Here is a 25,904-nt window from a genome sequence, read left to right as displayed (position 1 = left end):
GTTACCGTATGGTTTCGTTCGTGCATCATAGTCAGGCACGCGCTAATGCCTTGCTTGCGTGTCATTTGGGCATTCTATGAGATTGAGAATGCGAATTCGAATGAGAATGATGATTTTCATTGGACCTGCCTCGTGGCTGTTATAAAATTAAAGAAAATGTTAAACGGGGAGTATTGATTATTTTAGTTTATAATTTTATTTATTTTTTAACATTCTAAAATAATATTATTTTACTTTTTAAAAATTAAATTAATTATACTGAACAATTTTAAAATAATTTATAATTAAAACTATTTTATAAAATTAAAAATCAAAAATTTAATAGATTAAAATAAATATCTATTCGTATACAAATAAAGTATGTCCATTTAAAAAGTTGTTTTGGATTTAAATTTAAGTAATTGATAATATTTAAATTTTATTAAAAATATTTATAATATTTATATTATTAGTCCAATAATTATTTTAAAATATTGAAATTTAAATATTAGAATTAATAAAATTATAAAATTAATGATAAACGTGATTGTTTTGGGTCCGGGGATCGAATTTTTGTTCTTGTTTAGCGGAGAAACTTGGGGGAATTGCATTTGGCGGGGACCACATGGGTTTTGGGGAGGGCCTTTGGCGTTGGAATCTATGTTTGTGTCTTGTCTGTCACAGCAATGATCATGGCCTGTTCCAAGGACGAGACTTTTGAATTTGTTGCTGATGATGAAAGTGGAAACTTTGACTTGGACCTGGTCCCTCACCCTGTGCTTTACTTTTATATGTTGTTCTCCTTTTTATTTTCTCCATTAGTTTCATTTTGTTTTTCAGACTCTCAAAGGAAAATAGTTTAAGGTCATTTTGTTTTCTTTCTCTTTTGTTTTATCGTAAGGATACTTCTAAGTTCATCTGCTTCGATTTTAGTAAAGAAAAATATTCAACTCAATTCAAATAAATTATTTCTATTTAGTTTGATATTATAGTTTTTTTAGTCTGTGCAAAATGACACATAATAAAAATTTTAATAAATAGTATTTTTTATAAATTTGTAGTATTAGTTAGTATTAATATATTAAATTTTATAATTTTTAATGAAAATTATTATATAATTTTATTTAATTTATTTAACTAACTTAATCTATTTAATTTTATTTTAAAAATTTGTTGGGTTAATTGAAATTATCAAACATGATACATTTTACTTTCCATATTACTATTATAAATTTTTTTTAAGACGTGACACTGCATTATTATTTAGTCAGTTCAGTGTATGCATGTCGATAGACTATCACAATATTGTCTGTTATTATTCTGTCAAGTTGTATTTTTAAAAAAATTTCTGATATTTTTATTAAATTGCTGCAAAAACTTACATTAATATTTGTGCAAGAATTATTGGACCGACTAAAGATTTACTACCATATTGATTGTGTATTTGTCAATTTAGTTTATTTGCAAACTTGCTCGAGTTTATTTGTGTAAGAGAAGGTTCACACATAAAAAAGAATAGCTAGAGGAGAGCTAGAAAATAATCGGACTGCATTAATTAAAGAAAAAGCAATAGAAAAAAATACAAAAAATGGGCGATTTTAAAAAGTCACTGAAGGTTTGGACCAATTTAAAATAAAAATAAAGAACATTGAAGTAGGTGGACCAGTACAAGAAGAGAAAAGAAAAGCACGCGAGTAATAATAGTCTGCACTGGATCAGTGAGGATGGAGAAGGAAAAAACACAAAAAGAAATATATATTTTTAAAAAGAATGCTTACAAAAAACACATCTTAGAGCTTACTAAACAAAATGAAATTATTTTTAGTTGTCCAATGTCAACTAGATCAATACCACTTTCAGCTAAAAATACAAAATCTCCTAAAATAAATCCAAAATTCCATATATTCGGATCTTTCACATGCCTTTTGGGATATGAAAAACCACATAATAGATATTTCCTGTGAAAAAGTTTCAATACAAAATAAATTTATGTAGCCAATTCAAATGAATAAAAAATCATTTCAATATAGTAACGAGAGAGATTAAGGATCTCCCTATATATGTGATCAAGAGCAAGAGCCCATTGTCCATGCCCAAATACGGGCTATGATTTGAGCGAATTGACCAGAGCCTAATTAACAAAATAAAGAAAAACTCTTTTTGGTCAACAAAAAAACTAAACAGGCTGAGTGGGCTTGCATAGGCACAATCCACAGCATGTTGTTAAGATATGGCCCAGGTTGGTTCAAGTTTTGAATGGACTACCAAAATATTAACTTGGACTTGACCTTCCAATCTTTAAGAATTTTCGAAGTGTTTTCAAAATAAACTATTTAGAGTTTCAGACCTTATTTACTCATCTGTGCTAATAGGGTTATTTGGGTTTTATATTTTTAGTTTTCATTGGGTAAAGGCATTAGTTTAAGGAAAAATTAAAACAAATTCTAATTTTCATTGTTTTGTAGGTTTGTAAACTAAAGACGTTTTCATGGACTTGTTTGTAGACATGTAATTAGACGAGCTTCCATGGACCCAAAAAAAGAGAGCACTTACGAACAATCCTAATCTGCAGATGTTGGAGGTTCCAAAGACGATAGCATGTGGTCCTATAAATACCATTACTGTTGCTCTACAACTTGTATAGTGTTAGACCCAATCAAAACCACAGACAAGTTTAATTTCCCATTGTGCAACATGCATCCCATCTCATGGAGTAAAACGATTTTGACAGAATGAGATGCAAGTAGTGTTGAACAGATTCTGACAAAGAAAAAGGTGTTGAAAAGATAACTAGGCATCTTTCTCACGTCAAGAATAATTTTTCTTTAACTAATTATTTAATCAAAAGATATTTTTTCCTTCTTTAAACAATACTCAAAATTCTTTTATCAACATTATGCAAAATGTGATGTACAATTAAAGGTTGCCTCAGGCAAGCCCTTTGTCATAATCATGTCATGAACAAGTGCCTCAATGGCCATGTTTTTGCAAATCCATCTGTAATTCTACACATCATGGGATCATGTACACGATTTTGTATTCATGCTACATCTCTTTTGGTTTGAAATGTAGAACAGGCACACTTGATCACAGTCAAATGTGCTCTTTTTTTTTTTTTTTTTTTTTGTCAAAAGTCAAATATGCTCTTATGTCGTGTTAAAGATCAACTATGCTAAGAACTTGAACTATCGAGTAAAAAGGTACATGATTTGTTGTTTAATGTCTGATATGTTTAATATTGTGTTGAATTTGACGGGTTTTTCCTTAGTAGACTAAAGGCGGGTTATGTATTAACGAGAATTGGATTGGGAAAATGACCATAGGCACAGCTTGAGATTTTATTTTTCTTTTCCTGTTTGCATGAATATTTTAACTGAATCATACCATAATTTAACTCAAAATACTAATATAATTAATCATTTAACCTTTATAAATTTTAATTAAATTCAATTATTTATTTTAGATAAAAAATTTAATAAATACTTATGAAAACAAACAAAAAAAAAAGAATAGACTCAAACTTTTACATAAAGTTCACGTCTCAACTTTTAAAGAAGTTAAATTAACTTTATTTTAAATACATTAATTCATTTGATCTCCTTATTGTTATTTTTAAAGTATTTATTGATAAATTTATTTAAATTAAACTTATATTTGCATTATGATATGTATAATTTATTTTTCAAATGCACCTATATATATGGGTCATTTTCCCCAACTGGATTTCTTGTCCTAGCCTAGGACAGTAAATCTTTTGGCACAATGCTAGGCTCTCAAGTCTGTTACGTGTAGTTATAACCTGTTCACGTCTTCTTGTCTTGTGCTTGTAAGTAACCTTTGACCAAAAACACAAAAAGAGGTTGTCATTTGTCAAACAGTTTTCCTGTTTGTCGTGGAAATTGGAGGAGTGTCATTATCTCTAGTCCCTTCAAGGTCTTATAATTACGAACTGCAACACAGCCTCAACTCTCAACATGTTTTTTAATGAAGTTTTTAAAATAAAAATTCTCTTACCTTTTATTTTTATAATATTTTTAATTTTAAATATATGTTATATTTTTAAAATAAATAGAAGTATATAACATAACTCTTTGTAACATCTTCTAATGTATATATATTTCTAATAATCTTGCTATTACTTATAAAATAAGTATTAAATAAAAAGTATATAATTTACTATCTTAAAAATATAAAAAATACTTTTATTATTTAATAAATAATAAAATTATATACATATATGATAAGAAATTCAAAATTATATTTTTTTTAATGTGATCTAACCGCGTGATAAAAATTCATATATGAGATTTTTTTTATAAAAATCTCATTATATCACAAAATTCAATGCAATAAGAATATTAAATATTATAAATTTTAATTAAAAATATAATTTTTTTATCGTATACCATTAAGCATACGTGTTAAAAAAAACTGTATGTTCCAATAGATAATATAACTATCCAACTGAAGTAGTTCAAATTTATTGAATAAAATATAAGGTTTGAATTTAAAATTTTGAGATCAAATCAAATTTAAACTTTTAATCTGATTTGTTCAAGTTTAAGTTTAATGCTAGTTAAACCTTTAAAATCTAAAAAAAAAAAAAACACTCAAACTTTGAATATTATTTTATGAGTTTAAATTAGTTTTAAACTTTTTTTACTCATCCACTAAAATTCATTCCACGCAACAAGTCAACTTAAATTAACAAAATAGTTTGTTTTTCTAGCTCCATATTCAACCAATCACTTAGTTAATTATGTGTGCAAGTTGATTTCAAATTTAAATTTTCAAATTGCTCGCCAAACCTCCCAATTAATAATTAATAGGGGTCATGCTATAACAAATATTTAAAAAGTAAAAAAAAATTAAGATTTTGTATTAAAAATACAATAAGAATATGAATAGATAATATTAAATATTACACTTTCTCACTTTTAATTCTTTTGTAAAACATTCTCTAATTAGAATAATAAGTATATAGTTTTCTTCATGTGACATTGTTATTATGTGAAAAAAATGACGTGATATTCTAGTACAAAGTTAGTATAGAAATATAATTGCTGAATATTTTAATGTATTTGAGGAAGCAAGATAGGCTACATAAGTGGCAAATGCAGGTATAAGGGTGAAAAAAATGGAGTGTGGGTGTCCCACTTGAAAATGAAGCTAATGATATGTCAAACTTGCATGGGGCGGGCTAGTCAACCTCATGGCTACTAGTCAAGTTGAGGCATGTTCTCATTTGCTTTTTGCCCTCTCCCTAAGTCAAAGCTATGATTGAGCTCGCTTTTCATGGGTTTACAATTAATGGTGTAGCTTAGGTGGATGGCAAAAGCATGCATCCTTCGCGGTGGTTACATCTTCAGTTCTGTGCTTCTTTTATTCCTAGTGCAATATCTACAAGCAGCTATTGCGACAACACTTGCCAGTGGAAGCAAAATAATGCCCACTTATTGCTCTTTGATTTGCATCCTACAGCAAGAGAACTCGTACGTGGAGCTTTAGCTTTGGCCTGCCTCATCATCCATTTTCACATTATGATTTCCAATTGGCTCATTACACAAGGTCAAGTGACTCATGGCACTAAGAAGAAAATAATAAGTTGGTCAAGATCTTCAGTCTTTCTATTGATTCACATCACATCAAGTCATCAATATTTTTTTTTTATATTTTACCAACCACTATTTCCTTTGCAATGTATTTGATTTACCCCTTTTAAAATTAACTCAAGACACACACAAAGATTCTTATATACAATCAAATGCATGTTGGATCAGCTTGGGCAGTGGGCACATTGATTAATAATGTACCTCCGAAGTCATCCACAGGTATCTTGCAGTCTAATACAAAATCATGGCTTAGGCAGGGTTCGAAAAGTATGAATCACATCATTGACCACGAGTAGAGACATTAAGGGGGAAAAAACCTCCTGGGTAATTAAAAAGGTGAAAATTCATTGATTTTTGGCCCATCACAAACTTCATATATAATCTCTCATTGCTTAAGCCCAAGAAAGACAAGTACTAGTGTTAATTTTTGAGTGGATAGGAATTTTTTAAATAACAAATTGTGTCATTCATTCTTAAAGATTGGATCCAAACAGTACTTCATCTGTTGTAGAGATTGGATCATTTTATTAATCCCGCAACAAAAATGTCGAATTATTTCACAATATGTGACAAATCAAAGAGAAAGGTCTAACTAAATGCTCCAAAAAAATATGAGTTCGGTCCAACTGCTAAAGCAAGGAAGAAATTTTTTAAAATGGCGTAAAGAAAGAAAAGAAAGAAGGATAAGTAAAGTGATGAATCCTAGTAACACCTTTTTATCATGTCCTTTTCAAAACATCATGCACACTATTCGACACAGTTCATATGGATTCACTAAAACATATAGATCTTATTTCTTAGTATTTAAGGATCTCAACTAAAATTTATCCAGTAACTAAAAAAATAAATGTAAAGTGTATGTTTTTATATATTTTTTAAAATGAAAATCATGGGGAAGAAGGAACAAATTTGCGTGCGGTCAGTTGATATGCGCCACGAATTAGAACAATGGAAATCAGATTAGGGAAAACAAGACCCTGAAAAAGGCAATAAACAGGACATAGCAGGTTCATGTACTGCTCAGTATCTGAGGCTCTACGATCGGAGATGGAAAAAAGGAAAAAAAAAAGAGTGTAAAACGCCCACGCAAGAGAATCTTTCCCGCAAAGTTTATCCTACCCAACTCATGTTTATCGTATTTGATTATAATTTCTTATAATGTTGTTTTGTAAAGGTTTACTGAAAAAAAAAAAAGTTCCGCATTGGTTGAAAACTTTATACAAATTTTATTATAAATTTAATCTCAAGATTAAAACTTTAAAACATAAATTACATAATTTCAACCTTATTTCTCATCAAAATCAAATTTATAATATCAAAATCATTTAAAATTATCATAAGCATCTAAATTAACACACAAAATAAATGTTTTAACTTAATTTATAGTCATAAATTTGAATACCAATAAGTAAAACTATAATAAATATTCAAATATAGGATTTTGTCGCTTATAATATTTTTATTGATTTAAGTATTATTGATTTTAAATAGATACTTGAAGTGTAAATAAAAAATTATTTAAAATTAAATTATGAATGAACACCTATATTGGTATTGAACCCGGTACTAAATTTCTTGTTAGCTCAACTTTCTAATCTTCACTTCCATGATGAGTATGATAGACCGGTAGTTTATTACTACTTAGTAGTTCTATGTATGTTTTGCAATGATACGTCTGAATATTTCATGACAAAAAAGGATCTGAATATTTGATTGCCTTCTCTGCTTAATTTTAACTTGAGCTTGCAACTTTCACCAATATAAAAGTCTCAAATTATTTAGACTTGGGACCAAATCTGGCTCAAAGGATTGTCTTAAAAAAGGCAATTTTCCCATACTCACATTCATTATTTTGTTGTTCAATTTGCCATTTGGTGAAAATTAAATTGGCCATGCCCCTATTAACCTTTTCTCTAGGCAGGGAAATATAAATGGTCCATAATCTCAAATTAACTTTTTCTTTTGCCTTCTTCTTTAGAATGAGTCACGGGTTATGGTCCAAAAAAAGTTATATGCCATAACCAGAGAGAAGAGGAAGGGAGAATACGACAACATCTTCACAAGGTCAATTTTATATGCTAATTGCTGTGGAAGAAATAGCATTGAGGTCAATGTCTAAAGGTTATAAATGTAATACAAGTACAAAAGATTATATCTCAGCGAGGTAGATTAACACTTAATTAATATGGCGCAACAATTGATGATCTCTTAAATAAAGATTAGTTGACTTCTAACTAGGTTAATGCAAACACAACCTGTATTTTTGTTTCTCAGTGCTTGTTTTTAGCAAATAGGGCCATGCCTTTTAACATTGATTTATTAAAGTGACACAGTTTTTTAACCAAGTTAAAAAAATAAAATAATACAGAAATTACCGCTGTTCACAATGAAAAGCACACACACACACACACTAGAGGAAAATATATTCTCATCTTTATTTCAAAATTTGGATTTGCTGGATGACACTGCTTTCTCTCTCAGTGCCTCGCAGCTTGAGCCGTGAAAGTGCACAAAGAAAAGAAGAGAAAGCAGAGATGGTAGAAGAAATATAGGAGCCTCACATTTAAGAAAGAAGAAAGGAAAGGTGGAAAAAAATCACACAGATCTCTTCTCTAGGCAAAGAAATGCAAGTTTCATCTCTCTCTTTGCTGGCAATTCAGACCCTTTATCGTGCAACACAATCAAATAGTTTAAAAGAAGCACTGGACGATTATACAAATATGGATCACTGTGCTTTCCAAAAAAATATTTATGGGGCTTTGTCTTTGTTTATTAAATGTATTTTTGGAGCACAAATGATATCAAAATTTAAATTTGGTATGAGAAAATGTTAACAATTGAAACACATTGGCCACACGACCAGAAAAAAAAAAATGTAATGGTAAAATTTGTACGTATTTTCTAATAAAAATTGTACATATGTTATTTTTCCTTCATAAAAAAATGATATTATTACAATAAACAAAGGAGATTCTCTGGGTTGGATTTGCTATAAAGGCAAACCAAAATGAAATCAATTAATAAACGTGTCATAATCATTGGACCATCATGTTAAAAAATATTTGTTTTAGTCCTTTTTATAAACAACGATAGAATGAAGTATTTTTTTTCCTATTTATAAAAAATATAAATTTATTTTTAGATACATTGAAAAAACTTAATAATTACTTTATTATGAAATTTTTATTAACGAAATGTTAACCCTTTTTTTAATCAGATATTTAATGCTATGAATTCTTTTTAAATAAAATATAAATTTACAATATATAATTATTTTAATTAATTTTAATTGATTAATCACTTATTTCTCATAAAAACAACCACGAGTAATGTATTAATTTATTCAAAAAGCCTGAGTTGCAAGAAGCAAGAGCCAATTGCTTTTGAATGTATTTGTATGAGATTTTAGAGGAATGCCAGCTGAACATCTTTTAAAACACTTTGATTTTGTAATTGATAATTTTTCAGAAAAGAAAATAATTTTAAAAAACTAATTAATTAATACACTTGGTATTTTAACATTTTAAAAACAAACAATCAAAATAAGTATATTTACAAGTAAATTCAAAATATTATACTATTAACATTTCTCAATGTTTTATTTATTGCAAAGTTTCCAATATTGTCTTTAGGTGTAGAATTATATTAGGGTGAACAAAGTTCTGCTATATTTAAATTTGGTGTGATTCATAAATTTAAGAATCAAGTCGTAGTTTATACACTTCAACTATTTTTTAGGGCTTGACTTACTTTTTTTAAAATTTTGTCTAATTTATTTAATAAATAAGCCAAACTTAGTTACGAATAATCTGAATTATTTTGCATGATTTTTTTACTTGTGTATAATATTTTCAAATAATATATACCTAAATATATAATTTTTGAACAATTTACAAAAATTACGAAAATATGATATTTAAATATTGTTAATATTATTTTTTAAAATATTATAAAATTATCAAAAATTAAAAATTACCAATAGCAATAGCAATTTTAAATTAACTAATCAAGATATAATTAAAAAAATAACTAATCAAGAAAATTTTATACAAAAAAACTTTTGCAACTATCCGATGCGGTGGCAAAACCAAATGAACATTTTCTGTTGAATAGAAAAAATGTAGCATTATTTTTACAAAATAGTTCAAATTAATATTATATATATATATATATATCATATTATGTATAATTTTTAATCACGTATTTTTATATACATAAATTCTAAAAATAATAAAGGAAACACATTAAAAATTGTTCAAAAAAAATATTTTACTGTTATATAAAATCAATCTTAAATACAAATATCCGTTATTGTTTTAGAAAAATATTAGTAATATACTATTTAATACTCTTTTTTAATATGTTTTTTTATTAAAAATTATTAAAAACGAAAAAAGTATTAAATTAAAAGTGAGGAGAGATGTGATTCACATAACCTAGCTGTTATTATTTTATACGTCTTTAGCAAGTTATGAAGAACAATTTTCTTTTCTAAATATTTTTGAAGCGAATAGTCACTTACTAATCACTCTATTGGATTCACTAATTAAATGATTTTCAGAATACTTTTATAGTATACGATGTGTTATTGTGCCGTTAAACATAAATTATGGGCATTGCTTATGTGTGTATAGAGTCTCCAAGTCTTAGTGTACAGTATCTTAGTACTGTATGGCTCTGATTTATCTCGTGACAATAACTCTTGTCATAAACACTAATCTATACAGGAAAAATTCTTTGTCTGTACTAACTACGAGCCTTCGATTTTATGGCACTGGCTGAGAAGAACAGAGAGCATCCTCATTAATAGCTTATATTTATGATGTCAACTTGTATATCTTTAGTACTTTAGAATACACTAAATTTTATTTTGGATCTAATAAGATATATTTTTAGTTCGTACAATTTTTTTAAAAATTATTTTTTAATCTACGCAACATTGCATATTATAAGAAGTTATATTAGTATGTAACTCATCTTATGAAAAACCTTACAACTTCAATGCACAGAGAATTTAGTATGTAAGTAGAACTCTCGTATCCATAGACCACTTTCTTGGATTCAGCTCTTACACAGTATGCTTTTTAAGTGATAGCAAATTTTTTGTTGGTGGGTATCAGCTTTCACGGTAAAAGTTTGTTGAGTTACTCTGAAGCCAATGTACCTTTTATAGGCAGTAGAACGGATTGCGTAGCTTTGTTTACCGATGATCTTTAACTTCAACAACCCCATGCCCAAAAGAAAAACTTTCAAAATCGAGTGTGGGAAAGGGAACAAAATAACCGAGTGGGGCACTTAATAGTGTTATACATACATGAGATTTTATGTTAGGCACGTGGACTAACATATAATGTGACGCTAACAATGGACATAATTAATTGCTCAAATGACATAGGACATCCTTGATTCATGTAAAACCAAAAGGACAATGATGCGTTATCATTGTTATGTTGCCCGGTGGAGATAAATAATTGATCTAATTGAGGCAATTTGCGAAATACCCCCAACGATCCTATGGTTTATAGCTTGTTAATTTTTCATCTAATCACAGAGCTTTTTAATGCAGTTTAACAGAGATAAGGATCAGCTTGGAAGGAAGCTACAGAATGTGGCTTGGAACAAGAACTAGGAATGACATGTGTACGTATAAACAGAATCATGACTAAGGGAATTTCTGATAAATTCACGTGGAAACGTGAAACACGATTTGTCATTCCCATCGTATCATATATATAACACCCTTCATTATTGGTGAGGTAATTTAAATTTGTATCCACCCAAACTAAAGAATGACACCTATCGCCTTAAAGGAACACCACATTGGAGTAAAAGAACACTCCAAGATTGCAGAGACAGATGTTGTTACGGTTGATTATAATTTAATACGCGTACAAAAGACATGTACATGGTTGGTGGCGTTAGTAATGCACAGTATCGGCTTGCAGGGTGCCCATTTAATGGTTACAATTGTGATAACGACAAATCTTAGATATAATATTTTAAGTATTATTTTTTTATTTATTAAAGTTTTATTTTGATAATCAACGTAATAAAATATTTTATATGTTTTTTAAGACAATCTTAATATTAACTAAAAATACTATTATATCTATTTAATAACAAAAGATGGAGGAGAGCAAAAAGAGTATGTTTCTCGCAGACAAAACGGCAAAAATAATGAAAAAGTAACGGAGAGAGATAAGGCTTAAGGTTAAGGGTGTTGTGGTTTCGATGCGTGCCCTTTTCTTTTCTTTTGTGTGCTGTCTTTTCTTTTTGCTCATACGGATTCTGCTTGCGTCGTTTCCAATACTGAGGGTGGGTCTTATCGTATGAGACCAAGCCAAGTGTTGTCTCTTTTTACCCAAACTCTACCAGTCTACTGTAGCCAAATGGGCATGATCTTTAGGTTCTCCTTCGTCGCCTTGTTCTTTGACATTCCTCCTTCGTTTTGGCACCTTCTGTCCTATATTACGATTAAAGCCTCAGAGATTTCTTTGCCCGGTTGTAATTCACCCTGAATGGAAAGGAAAAGGGTAAAGTCTTTTATTAAATTAATATTTTTAAGTATTTAAATATTAACAAAATTTTAATACAAATTTACTAATTTTATATCTTACATTTTCTTAATATTTATTAAAAACTTAAATTAAAAGTAAATATTTTTTAATATTTAAAACATAAACAGATTAAAATATTTTCAACCAAAATAAAACCGCCATTTCGTCTTCAATTAATTTCATCGTAAATTAATGGCATACGTAATTCCACTGATATACAATACGTAAGCATAAATTATCTACTGTAAAGTATAATAATATGCCTTTTCTTGATTTTTAATGCACTTTTAATATTAAATTTATTAAGAAAATATTTTTAAGTGTTTATATATATACACTGCAAGAAAAAAAAGTAAAAGGTGAAAAAATCCAAGATAATACGGCTGACCACATTTTTTTATTAATTGAAAATAAAAATATTATAAAAAATAAATAAAGTTTTAGTTTCTTAAAATTTTATAGTTTTTCATTTAGTTCTCTATTTTTATTCTTTTAAATAATTTTTGAAAAATAAATCATTCTATATGGTACATTTGGTTAGTAATTTATTAATTTTTTTAGTTATATATTAACCAATATTTGATTCGACTCATATATCATATAAAATTAATATTAATAATTAAGTGTTATTTACAATTTATTATTTTATTTATATTTTATATTTTAATTTTAAAAATATTAATTTATAAAATAGTTTTTATTTAAAAATGTAAAAATGTAATATTATTAATCACACATCTTTTATATTATATTTCATTCAAATTATAAAAATTAATTTAAATATTACATAAATAAATAAATAAGCTAACAAATTATTGATACAATAATTAAATAAAAATTAAATAAGAAGTATAAATTAAATTAAAAATTAAGAGACCAAATAAAAAAATTATTTTTGAAGGACCAGATAATAATAATAGACACTACCTTTCATTGGTGCACGTCTGGTAGGTGCGACAAAAGAAATGATATATACTGCAAGTGATAGTATCAATTACGAACAGAAATTTTTTTATAATTATCAAAGAGAAAGGAAAATAGTAAAAAAAATGATAAAATAAAATATGTAATAACAATAGATACAGAGGAATATCATAAAAATATTATGTGAATAATATTATTTTTTAAGAGTTTATTTTTTATATATATAGGCAATATAAAAATTTATACAGTATACATTAGTGAAAAATTATTAAATTTTGTAATAATTAACTAAAAATTATCTATCATCTACAATTAAATTCATCTTTTAAAAGTACAGTTGAATAGATTTTTAATTTTATGAACTAATTCAGAAATTCAAAGTTTTTGTAAAAAAAAAAAAAACATCGATCCCTAACAAACAAAATTACACTATATTTTTAATTCTTTAACTTATGTATTAATTATACTGAAAAAAAACTTCATCAAAATCAAACAATGATAGGATTCACAAATATCTTGAAATGAATTGAAATTCAGCAAAATCGACTTCTGCTGTATATTTGTTTAGTTTACATTACGAAAAATGAGACTATGCATGATATAATTCTTTCTAGTTGAAATTAACAAATATATTTTTTTTTTTGGATAAAATATTTTCTCTCTTCTGAACATGTTTGTGTTTTTGCACACACAGTTAACTAGATTAGATCCATACAAGGTTCCACTAACAACCAGACAACATAAAAATATTTTAAGTACTCTCATATCATTCAAAGTAATTATATATAAATATATTTTTTTCACAATCAAATAAAAAGATAATTTTAAGTTGACTTTTCACGCAAATTATATAAAAATTTTGTATCGAAATTTATGTAACACTTTAATTTACTTTCTAAATAATTTATTTTGTAATAAATAAGAATAATATATTTAATTTTAACAGTTTCCAATTCATAATTTCAATAAAGTATTTCAAAATAAAGAAGGTTACAAGTTTGGACAAAATAAATGTTACAAGACAAATTTAAATACATCACAACTTTTAAAATAATGATTTTTTAAGTCCTATAGCAGTTATTCATTGAGCCTGATATTGATCGTCTTACTCACCTGAAAAATATAAATATAAGGGTGAGTACTCTACACTTCACTTTGCACGTTTCGCATAATTATAATACCATTCAAATCAAGCATCACACAAACACAATTCAATATTCTACGAAGTTGCACCTACAAGTGTGTTCATTGCACCTTCAACTATTCTACACATAAATATACATGTACACTTACTGCACGTTAATTACGCTCACTGTGACACTGTGATTACAGTTTCCTGATGCTCTCAACCTCAGAGACTTGCTCAGTTTCACACCATAGATGGTCGTCAGTTAATCCCCGCCTCATGGATACAACGTGTGCAGTCATGAACCCCCCAACAAAGGTGTTAGTGTCACCACCACCCTCTCTTCCCTAAGGCATTTCTACTGCCCTATCTTTCACACCTCAGTATATCGTTATAACCATTCATAACTTTCGACATTTCAAACACAATTACAACTACATTTAACATGTCATTCACACATATACTCACCAATTTCATGTTATTCATCATCAATCAATGGCATGTCCACATACATTCACCCACATTTTCACCACATCATAGTTTTCATCTTCACAAATTACCTGTACACACATAATTAGTTACATTACACTCAAACATACCACAATTCCATCACAATCCTATATCAATCAATGTTCATTTCATCACCTACATCGCCCAATAATTACCATGTCATGTTTTATACAAAACTTCCGTTAAAACACGCATTCTTCTATGTTCTATATCTACTATATTTCATTATCTAATATTACCAACAAATTTCAAACTCAAAGATATAGGGTAGAGTCTCCCTTACTTCAGATTGAAGACACACAACACAAATCAACAATAAAAGTACTCCTTACAGGAATTTTCATCCTAAACATATGGAAAACTCTATGAGAAACTGATAAAACAAAGAAGAGAACGAAAATCAAACCCTAGCTCTCAAAACTTACCTCCAAACATTGCAAACGCGATCCAATCTTCAATCTTGCACACAAACAGCTTTAAAGGTAATTTAATGGGTGAGAAATGGTTTGGGGTTAAGAGAATCGAATAAGGGATGAGAGGAAAAGTGAGAAATAAATTTCTCTAACCTTAAACCCTCAAATACCCTAGGAGTTATGACACTCTCGTTACAGAGAGACATCTCTCGCTACAGAGAAAATATAAAAGAAAATTACAATCTGGTTTCTGCATAATCTCGCTACAGCAAGATCTTTTTGCTATAGCGAGATTGCACCCAGAAAATACCCTATCTTTGTTGCCTTCACGCTACAGCGAGAAGTCTATCGCTGTAGTGAGAATGCAACAGAGACACCTAACTCTCCCAAGACCTTATCGCTACAGTAAAAATGTCCATATAGTACACACTAACCTATAGTTCCAATTAATCCAACTTAAAAACAAAGTTCACATTCATATTCCAACCATAATATACACACACACACACATATATATATATATATATATATATATATATATATATATCCACATTACCACACAAGTTAAACACACATTCAACTAGTAATCCACATATTTTCACACACATATTTATATCATCACATAAATCAAATGCACATTTAAAAAAGAATTCACAAATTATATTAATAAACAAATACTATTATAAAACTCGGAACATTACACTTTACCTTTACTTTTTACTTTATTTATTTATTTTTATCAAAATTATTGATTAATTATGAACCAACATTGCATTGATAAGTTTCAGAAATCATCAATTAAATATTTTTTCAAAATTACCAACTATAATATAGAGATGATTATTTATATAAATTATCGATTAAATATTACTCAAAGAATAAAATTCTTTAATAGGTATTATTTATTTATTTGTTATTTTTTATTTCCTCATGATCAAATCTTTATTTAGGAGCATAATATTTAATTTTGAAAAAAATTTAACCTATAAAACTATGTATCTATAATTTAAAATATTTTTTTCTAATCAAAGTCACCTATCACCCTGCGCATTAGTGATTTGCTAAAAGATGAGTTTGTATTAGTTCAACAGCGGTGTAATATAATTTCTTTACTAAACCTTTTTATATACAACTCACTACTAATATATGCATTTGTGGTCTATGAATGCTTGACTTTTATTTATTACTTTTCTAATTTCAAAACGCATTCTTCTTTTATAGAGATCTCATAGCTTATACATAGGTTGAAGTATTAAACACAGCCAAAATAAAAGTCTGCTACAAGTTTTTATTTTTCTCATCAATTTGATAATTTAAAAATTGTCTGCAGTAGCTAAGTATGTTAGAGTCAATGTAGATGTTTAAAAGGTAAACAAAAGGTTGCAGGGTTTTATTCCACTGTATTATTGTCCTGAATTTTTTTTTTAATTTTCTGTACATAAAATTCATGATATAAGAAATTTTTACACACATTTATAAATTATTACCATTTTAATAATACATGTCATTTATTTATATTAATCTACACTTGATTATCTAATTATAAATAATTATATCCATTAATATTATTAATTTTAATAATTAATTAAAAAGTATATTTATTATATATTTTAATTGAGTATTTATATTGATACATTAAAATTAAACTATTTATATACTGAGATTTTTAACATTAAAATTTATATATAGCCATGACTTTATTTATGTCATAGTATGCATCATTCACTTTTTAAGAATTTTATTAAACTTAACTCTTAGAATTAAGTTTAAACATATATAAATAAAAAAAATTATAAAAAAATACATAGTTATTATATTAAAGTTATAAAAATATAATAAATATTTATTTTTTAAATAAAATTTTACTATTATTAACTGCTTATTTTTAATCTTAAAAGCTAAAGTTAACAAAACTCTTTATTTAAATATTCTTTTTAAAAAGCTAATAACATACTACTTTAATTATATACTAAAATATATTAAAAAAATTGTAAAGTATGAATACTAATAATAAAATTAAAAATAAATTATAATTAAAAAGTAAAATTTATATATTTTTATAATTTTTAAAATATTTTAATCAACATCACGTTAATTATGATAATATTATTTTTCAGCATGATGAATTTAAGATATATTTTCTTTTAATAAAAAGGTATATTAAATGAAAAATTGAAAAAATTATTATTAATTTTTAAATAAATTATATTTATATTTATAGATTTTTAATTTAAATCAACTATGAATACACACTTATTTTTTTATATTTTACAAATTTTTCACTATATATAAACAAAAATCATAAATTTATAAAATCGATATTTAAAACATAATGACCTATATACCTAATCTCATTAGGCATAGCCATCTGGCATTCTTATTTTGTACCATTTATCATACAAGTTTGACTCAAACTAAAAAAAAAAAATATATATATATATATATATATTTATATTATTTATCGAGATTTTATTTTTCTTTAGTTATTTCATTTAACATTTAAATTATTTAAATTAAATAAATAAAATGTGTTTGTAAATTATAATAAATATTATATTAATTGGATTAATTTTTTAAAATAAAAATAAACATCTTTTGATTCAAATTATATATATTTTTATTAAAAATTTATTTAAGTTAAATAAGACTATTGAAAAATAAAAATCATAAATATAACATTTTAAATAATTTTTATTATTAATAAAGTTATGATATTCGTCGTATCGGATTGATCTGATAAACATTCAAACTAAACCAATTAATTAAATCACAGTGTTAACTACTTTGTTTTCTTTTGCTCTAAATCTAAATTCAACCACTTACCGTTGATTTGTTTTTAAAATCTATTTTTCTTTTTAACTTGAATCAGGCATTTTATCAACCAGTTAATGTTATTTTCTAAATTCTAAATGCATATACTCTAGAATTTAGTATTTAAATTTCTCCTATATTTTTGTGCATTTTATTTCATTTTGATACTGTTATATGGTGTTATTAAGCTTTTTGGCTATGTTTATTTTTAATCTTCTAATAATATTCTGGGTAAAAATGTTATAGAGATTTGCAACATTTTAGTTTTAAAAATTATATACTAAAAAATAAAAAATATTAGTATTCGCCCTTGAAGGTACTTTTTATCACAAATTTTTATAATTCATTTTAAACATACAAAAGTTATAGTTTTTTTTATTAAGTTTGAAAATATTAGTTACATTTTATATTTTATAAAAAATATATAAATTTTAGATATTAAAAATTAATCTTAAGAGCTAATTTTATCATAACATAAGTTGATCTAAAAGTCTTCATAAATTTAATAATAATAATAATAATAATAATAATAATAATAAATAAATAAATAAATAAATAAAATAAAAAGCAAATTAAAAATTTATTTGATAAAACTAGTTAAAAGTTTATAATTTATAATTGATAAGTTAGTTAAAAATTATAATTTATAACCAATTTATTGATAAAACTATTTATTAAAATTATTTGAATAAATAGTTAAAGTAGATTAAATAACTAAAATATATAATACTATTATATTAATATAATACTAAACTTTATTGAATATTAGAAAGGGAACAAGAGTAGATTATTATTTAAATAGTTGAATACATTCACTTAGATTTGTCAGTTAATCCAAGGTGATACGTAATGTTATTTTGTATAAGTGTAAATTGTTTAGACTGTTAAAAAAAATATTAGTAATTATTTTTCAATAACCTTAAAAGAACTGTCAAGATAAAGATATTTAAATCATTCTTTCCACTAAAATATTGTAATTTTTAATAAATTTTATTTATTAATAAAAATATGTCAATAATATTTTTAATCCAACTATTATTTTTAAAAACTTTTTTATGAGTTATTAAAAGTTATAAAGTGTATTTAATAACAGAAGCTTATACTCATTTAAGAGTTTGTAATTCTTTTGTTAAACTATTTTTTCTGAAAGATAATAACATATAAAAAACTATTTTAAGTAACATTCATTTTTTAAAAGTCATCTAATATTTTTTATTTTTAATATTTTACTCGCATAAAATAATTATAAGATTTTTAACTATTTATCACATTTTAACCAGTTATTAATTTTCTCAAATTGAATTTAACTATTTACAAGCTATAAGTTTTTAAGGTAGTTATTAGCTACAAGCTTTATTAAATAGAGCAATAAATTTAAATTAATTTATCAAATAAAATTATAAACTCTTATTATTTTTTATTTATCAGATACTTTTATTGTATTATTGATAAAAAAATTTACAAGCTTTAAAATAAGCCATATACTTATGTTACTAAACACATTTTAGAAATTAACTGAAAACTATTATAGAAATGCATTAAAAGCAATTTTAATAAAAAATTTTATTTTAATTCTTTAATCATCATTCTCGAAGCATTAATTAACACTGGGCTGTTATTAAAAACTGTCAAACACTATTTTTTAACTGACAGTAATATAAAAATCAAAATTTAATGCTAAAAGAAGATAATTTATAATGATACTTTTTTTAAACATTAATAATTTATTAAAGATAAAATTATAGTATAAAAAATACTCTAATTTATTACAATTCTAAAAGAAATTAATAATACATGTTAAGGGATCTTTAATTTAATTTACATGTATAATAATAAAAATTAAATATAATATTTTTATTTTAATTAAATTATTGAAATAAAATTAATCTCATAAAATTAATTAATATGTTAATTAGTATTTTTAGTGTATTTGTTAAGAAATTTAAAATAAAACATCGCATAAAAATATAAAAATACATTTATTTCAACTAATATAGGATATTTGTTGGCAAAATCCTGGGAAAAAAAAAAAAAACGGATGGAATCGAACGTCGAACTTGATGAAACTCAAAAGACAACCGATATTGCCTTGTAATTCGAATTCAAAAAAGGACGTGATATTTCTCTCGCTGTAACGCTCTGTTTTTCTGCGCGCCAAACAGCCTGTCTCGCTCTTTAACATAAATATTAAAATAAGAAACAGACGAGAAAAAAAAAATTTAAGAATAAAGGGAGAAAAAAAAAAGGGGAAAGAAAAGGACAAGCGTGAAGTGGTTCTCAGATAAAACCCTTTGTTTGATTACTGCATTCGTCTCTCTCTCTCATTATCTCACTCCGAGTCTAGTGAGAGAAACGTATGCAGAGTTGAAAATGGCTCTGCTCACTCCCTCTTCGCTATAATGAAGAAACTTTTCTTCCTCATCTTCTTTCAAGAAGATGGCTCTCAGAGAACAACCTCACGATGCACACAACCACTCTCCCTCGTTCATCGATACCCTCCTCTGTAAAGAGCAAGATACCTTCGAGGATGATTTTGATGCCAATGGTTTTGAGTCTGAACCCAATAAAGATGGCGACCCCTCTGCCAGAAAGTTGCAATCTTTGCCCTTGGTTTTACTCCACAATGACTTGTTCTGGGAAGATGAAGAGCTTGTTTCCTTAATCTCCAAAGAGGGAGAGACCCATTTGTGTTCTCGCAATCTCATTGTTGATGGGCCCTTAAATGGGCCTCGTGTTGAGGCTGTGAACTGGATTTCTAAAGTTTGTGGGCACTATGGGTTCTCTGCTTTGACCACTGTTCTTGCTGTTAACTACTTTGATAGGTTCATCCCCAGCTTGAAGTTTCAGAGAGACAAGCCGTGGATGACTCAGCTCGCTGCAGTTGCTTGTTTATCCCTTGCTGCCAAAACGGAAGAGACCCATGTGCCACTTCTTTTAGACCTCCAAGTATGTTTTAAGATTGGGATGGAGTCTAGGTGTTTGTTGATATGACCACTTGTTTTGTTTCTCATGCACTTGGTGTTTTTCTCTGTGTTTGTGGTTATTAGGTGGAGGAATCAAAGTTTGTGTTTGAAGCTAAGACCATTCAGAGAATGGAGCTACTAGTGTTGTCAACTCTTAAGTGGAGGTTGCATCCGGTGACCCCAATTTCCTTCTTTGAACACATTGTTAGAAGGCTTGGTCTAAAGAGTCGCTTGCACTGGGAGTTTCTATGGCGTTGTGAGCGAGTTCTTCTCAATGTCATTGCAGGTATGTAATGTAATTCTAATGCAGGCTTTAACTAAAGTTTCTAGCTTTTATTTAATGCTAGTTGATAAGACCCTAGATATTCGTATAATCGCATTTAATCAAATCCGGATCATGTGAGATTGCTGATATCTATTTATGCAATGTCATAATTGTTGACAGATTCAAGGGTTATGAGTTATCTTCCTTCTACATTAGCTGCTGCTACAATGATCCATGTTATTAAAGAGATTGAACCGTTTAATGCTACCGAGTACATTGATCAACTTCTGGGTTTACTAAAGATTAGCGAGGTTTGTCTCTTTAATTTCATTGATTCATTCTCTGTCTTACCTGTGATTCTTGAATTTTCAAATCTGGTATTGATTTGATGAATAATTGGAAAATATTTGTGTTGATCTTACAGGAACAAGTGAACCAGTGCTACGAACTCATGCAGCAACTATTTGGTTGTTGTGAAGGCATTTACAGTCTTCACCCGAAGCGGAAGCGTCTATCTGAACCTGGTAGCCCAGGAGGTGTCATCGATGCATCTTTCAGTTGTGATGACAGCTCAAATGATTCATGGACAATGGCATCATCGGTCTCACTTTCACTGGAGCCTCTATTTAAGAGGAGGAGAGCTCAGGACCAGCAAATGCGATTGCCTTCTGTTAATCGTGTGTCAATTGATGTTCTTAATAGCCCTCGTTAATAACGATCTTAGTTTTCACTTCAAACGCGGTAGCTTTCTTTCACATAAATCTGGCAGTTATGTTATTCAATTATGTTCTTAGTTATATACATTTCTAGCCAAAATTTGACAATTAATGAGGCAGACTGAGATACCCTCATCCGCTGCGTCGTTTGAGGTGGAAAAGGGATCTTATAATGAGTAGAAAGATGAGTTATAAACTGGTTATTCTATGTTTGTGTTTTATTTTCAGTGCAGTTTTTGCTCGTCTTCCGCATGATGTTTGTCAATAAGCACAATCAAGAGATTTCCTTTGCTTATCATCTGCAATCTCTCCCCTGTTTGTACAGAACAGGGAAATGCATGCGGAGATTGCACACCGATAATCAAAGATGGGTGAAATGTATTGTTGATACATCAGATAAATTAATGAATCTCTTGTACAAGATCAACCAAAACCAATAAGAAATGTTGTATCTGTAGGTATGGGAAATAATCGCAGTTTCTTCTATCAAAATTCAATGCTTACCTTTCTATTACTTTCCCTAATAGCTTTCGAATAACCTACTGAATGTACAAAGGTATTTGTTTCACTTGTCATCCTAATCTGTATCTGATATACATCTTGGGCCAATTCCTTTGTTATTGAATAGACTAGATTACATATTAACATCTTTTTAACCATACAAGAAAATTCAAAAACTTGATTGTAATTCCAGCTGAAGGATTGTTGTTTATTGAACTTTTTCAGTTGTTCAGCGACCTTAGTCTGCATTCTAGGCCATATTTATATATCCCGCATTTGATAATTCTTTTGGGAAGAAGATTGAAATTTGAAGTGTATGGATGTTCAATGGTCCAGAGTCATTTCACATTTTCGCGGTTTGAAAATAAGTGGGAACATTGGACTCTTAAGCAAATTCGGTGTCCGGGTACAAATAATTTTTTGCAATGTTTGCTGTCATACTATTATTTGTGATTTGAAGATGCAGGTCCATGTGAGAAAACAAAGCTGCTATTCTTAGCAAAAGAAAACTAAGATGAATATCTTCTTTCCGTTAATCTACCTAGAGATGGGGGTTTCATTATTGCTTGTTGCATGCATTTGTCATTATCAAGTGAATTGGTCAAACCAGAAAACGCATTAGCAATATGATATATATGGAAATATAAATGACTTAAGACGAGTTATTAAGCAGCTGAGGTACTTGATCTGACCCTAACAAATATAGGTGACGCGAGATAACTCTTCTTTTCTGGAATGATGAATTCTCTCGTAAGTCTGAACCTTTAGGACTCTTGTCTGAACATTATGTTTGGAAAGTGAATAATTGAGCAATGTTGACAACATAGGTTGCCATTGGGAACAAGAGAAAATGGGTTTTCTGGACTCACTAAAGACCACGCAGTGCCCAAAAAAGAGCAAAGGAAAAGGGCAAAGACCGGTGACCAGTGAACGAATTCTCTGAAAATGACTGCCAATAAATTGGTAAACTCTGATTTGGGGAGGTTACTTTGTTCCTACTGTGGTCCTGATTTTTTTTTATTTTTTTTTGCTTTTGTCACTAAGTTGGTTATGGTTCGCTATATGTTGCAGATGCATGATGTCCTTGTTATGATTGTTTGCGAGAGTCCACAGCATGAGGGATTTTCAAAGTGACAGCTATATATTCCTGCCAAACAATAATTCTGGGTGATATGATGAGTCTGCTTGAGAGTCAAATTTGGTAGTTACTTTAGGTTGCTTTCTCAATTCTTTAGGGGAGGTACTAGCTAAAGTTACAATTGTTTGATTATTTGGTTTTAAGATTGTTTAGCAAACGTTTTTCCTAGTTTTGACAAAGTAAGTCCTTTCCACAAATTTACTCATGAACCCAAAAGCTTACTATAAACAAACGACTGTAATATTGTTTTACTTTCTGGAGGATAGGTGACACAGAGCGTAACTTGATAGTTAGTCTCTAACTAATTTGCACCTTAAGTTGTGTGTAAGAGTCTATAATGACCGTAGTATTGAATCATTGAATATACGACCGTGTGTTGGTGAAAGGATTCTCGTATACAAACCAAGAGACAGATAACATGCATGATGGTATCTAAAGTGCCTAGCATCAAAGCCATTTGACAAGTATCGCATGCTTCCCATGCACGTGCGCATTATTTGCCTTGTTACTTCCGTGGAAAATGCCAAATTCCTATAACCAATTCTGTTTATACATTCATATGATACAATGCAACTACATTGACTTAATTATTAGGCTTTTGAGTAACAAGATCAAAATACAGTTTACGGAGAATGAGGGTAATCTCTGATGAAGCATCTCTAACCTAAATTTTTTTTGTAGGCCCAAATGCACCATAGCATGAATTGGGAAAGGAGACGCCTACTGAAAACTATCATATCATCCGGTTACACAATGACTTACGCAAATCTACATGGTTAGATAGTATCATGTCAACCTAATGCAAAAGTTACAAACTAAAATAAGATTAACAAGTTCTTATTGATAACCATATTCTATAATTAAGCATATCTCAATAATATGAAGGTCGTAGTCTCGTTAGATAGGTTCTTTCTTTTTTGTCTCTTTCCATTCCTACTTGGCAATTTTCCTCATAGGAAAGGTCTAGGGATGAAGGGTTAAATATAAGCTTAAAACATGATGCACAAGTTAAAGATAGAGAGATTAATTAAGAAGAGGAAGAATAGTTCACATGTGATATAACAGAGCTAAAAAGTGAGTAGCAGTTGAGTAACAGCTATAAAAATTTGTTTTCTATACATTTAGGGGCAAAATGTCAAAAGGACTAGTACTTGTGTTTGTGCAATGGTGTGAACTGAAACAGGGAAATTCAGAAAGTAGGAACAGCAGGAAATTTCGCAAAAACTTGTCTTGGTCATCCTCATGTACTACTACAGTGTCTAAATACATATAAAAAAAATGGGTGTCAGTTTAAGACACCCAACAACTCCTTTGAAAGAACCTATGCTGCCTTGGTGAAGTTTCAGTCACAGAGTTATGAAGGTCGTAGTTCAGCAGAGTGGGCCACTCCTCTCCACGTATCCCTTGCTTTCTGGTCTATTTTCTTCTTGAGTGGTCAAAATCTTTAGTTAACCACCATTATAATTGATCAAGATTTGTCTCTACAACGGGTCAATAATAAAGGTCCGCCCTTAATGTTTTTTGTCAAATATCAAATGCTGTTGTGATCGATTATACCTTTACGTTTTATAACATTATTCTTTCATAATAATATAGGATGCCGTAGTCATATTTACAGTTGAAGTAACATTAATTGAGTAAACTCTTGAGTTGGCTCCTCAAATAATCAAATTGTAAGCGTCCATCATCTTAATCATTTAAAGTAAATAATGTTTTGTAAAATTAAGAATTAAATAAAAAAATTTCAAAGTAGGAGGCTAAAGTGTCTATTTTAAGGATTAATATGATGGTTGATTCAACAATTATTCACTAATCACTAATCATGGCTTGCTAATTTGATGCATCTGTCAGATAGGCTCAGGAAGCAACTTACACTCTGTATGATTTATTAGGTATGTATAGATAAGAATAATGTTATTAGAGTAGCATCCAATTTTAGATTGGCATTTCATTTCATTGAGTTCTTATTGAGAACTATATGAGATATAAAAAACGTAACAACACTGAAACAAATAAATGTTGTTAAGGGATGTTAAGAGACAATACCAAAAAAATATGGGCTTCACCAACATTAGAAAAACCTAACCCAACTCTTTTACATGGACCAACCAAATTGATACCCTGTTAATTCATTCCACTATGTTCTCATCAATTTGTAAGGAAGAATATAATGCTTGTAAGTATGGCTCTCTTTGGACTTCTAATTGGATTGAGTTCTTGAACTCCAATTCTGGATTAAGTTGTGGTGTTTTTTGGTCCATGAAATTAAACGAATCATATATTGTAATTATAATGTGACTTACCAGCAGTACTGGGCCTAGGGGAGTGGATGTAAGCCAAGTTTATATGTTATTTCTTTCACTTCTAACAGTAATGTTGCATCACCTTT

The 25,904-nt window shown here is 28.2% G+C and overlaps 1 protein-coding gene across 1 annotated transcript; it reads left to right on the top strand.

The window, feature by feature from the left end:
• Positions 1–20,242: 20,242 nt before the first annotated feature.
• LOC113858665 (cyclin-D3-2-like) lies at positions 20,243–22,076 on the top strand. The gene is made up of 4 exons (XM_027491387.1): positions 20,243–20,878; positions 20,980–21,181; positions 21,341–21,471; positions 21,585–22,076. The coding sequence occupies exons 1-4, from the start codon at positions 20,369–20,371 to the stop codon at positions 21,870–21,872; spliced, it is 1,131 nt and encodes a 376-aa protein (XP_027347188.1). The 5' UTR covers positions 20,243–20,368; the 3' UTR covers positions 21,873–22,076.
• The last annotated feature ends 3,828 nt before the right edge of the window (positions 22,077–25,904 follow it).

Source organism: Abrus precatorius, unplaced genomic scaffold (assembly GCF_003935025.1).
Source record: "Abrus precatorius isolate BTA unplaced genomic scaffold, Abrus_2018 Scaffold2, whole genome shotgun sequence".
Classification (NCBI taxonomy): domain Eukaryota; kingdom Viridiplantae; phylum Streptophyta; class Magnoliopsida; order Fabales; family Fabaceae; genus Abrus; species Abrus precatorius.
Note: the sequence above shows the minus strand (reverse complement) of the source record. Positions and strands in the feature narration are given on the sequence as shown.

Excerpts from the sequence above, each read along its gene's own strand:
- LOC113858665 (XM_027491387.1), top strand. The coding sequence starts at position 20,369 with ATGGCTCTCAGAGAACAACCTCACGATGCACACAACCACTCTCCCTCG. Across the intron at positions 20,879-20,979 it reads CACTTCTTTTAGACCTCCAA|GTGGAGGAATCAAAGTTTGT; the intron begins GTATGTTTTAAG and ends TGTGGTTATTAG. Across the intron at positions 21,182-21,340 it reads TCTTCTCAATGTCATTGCAG|ATTCAAGGGTTATGAGTTAT; the intron begins GTATGTAATGTA and ends AATTGTTGACAG.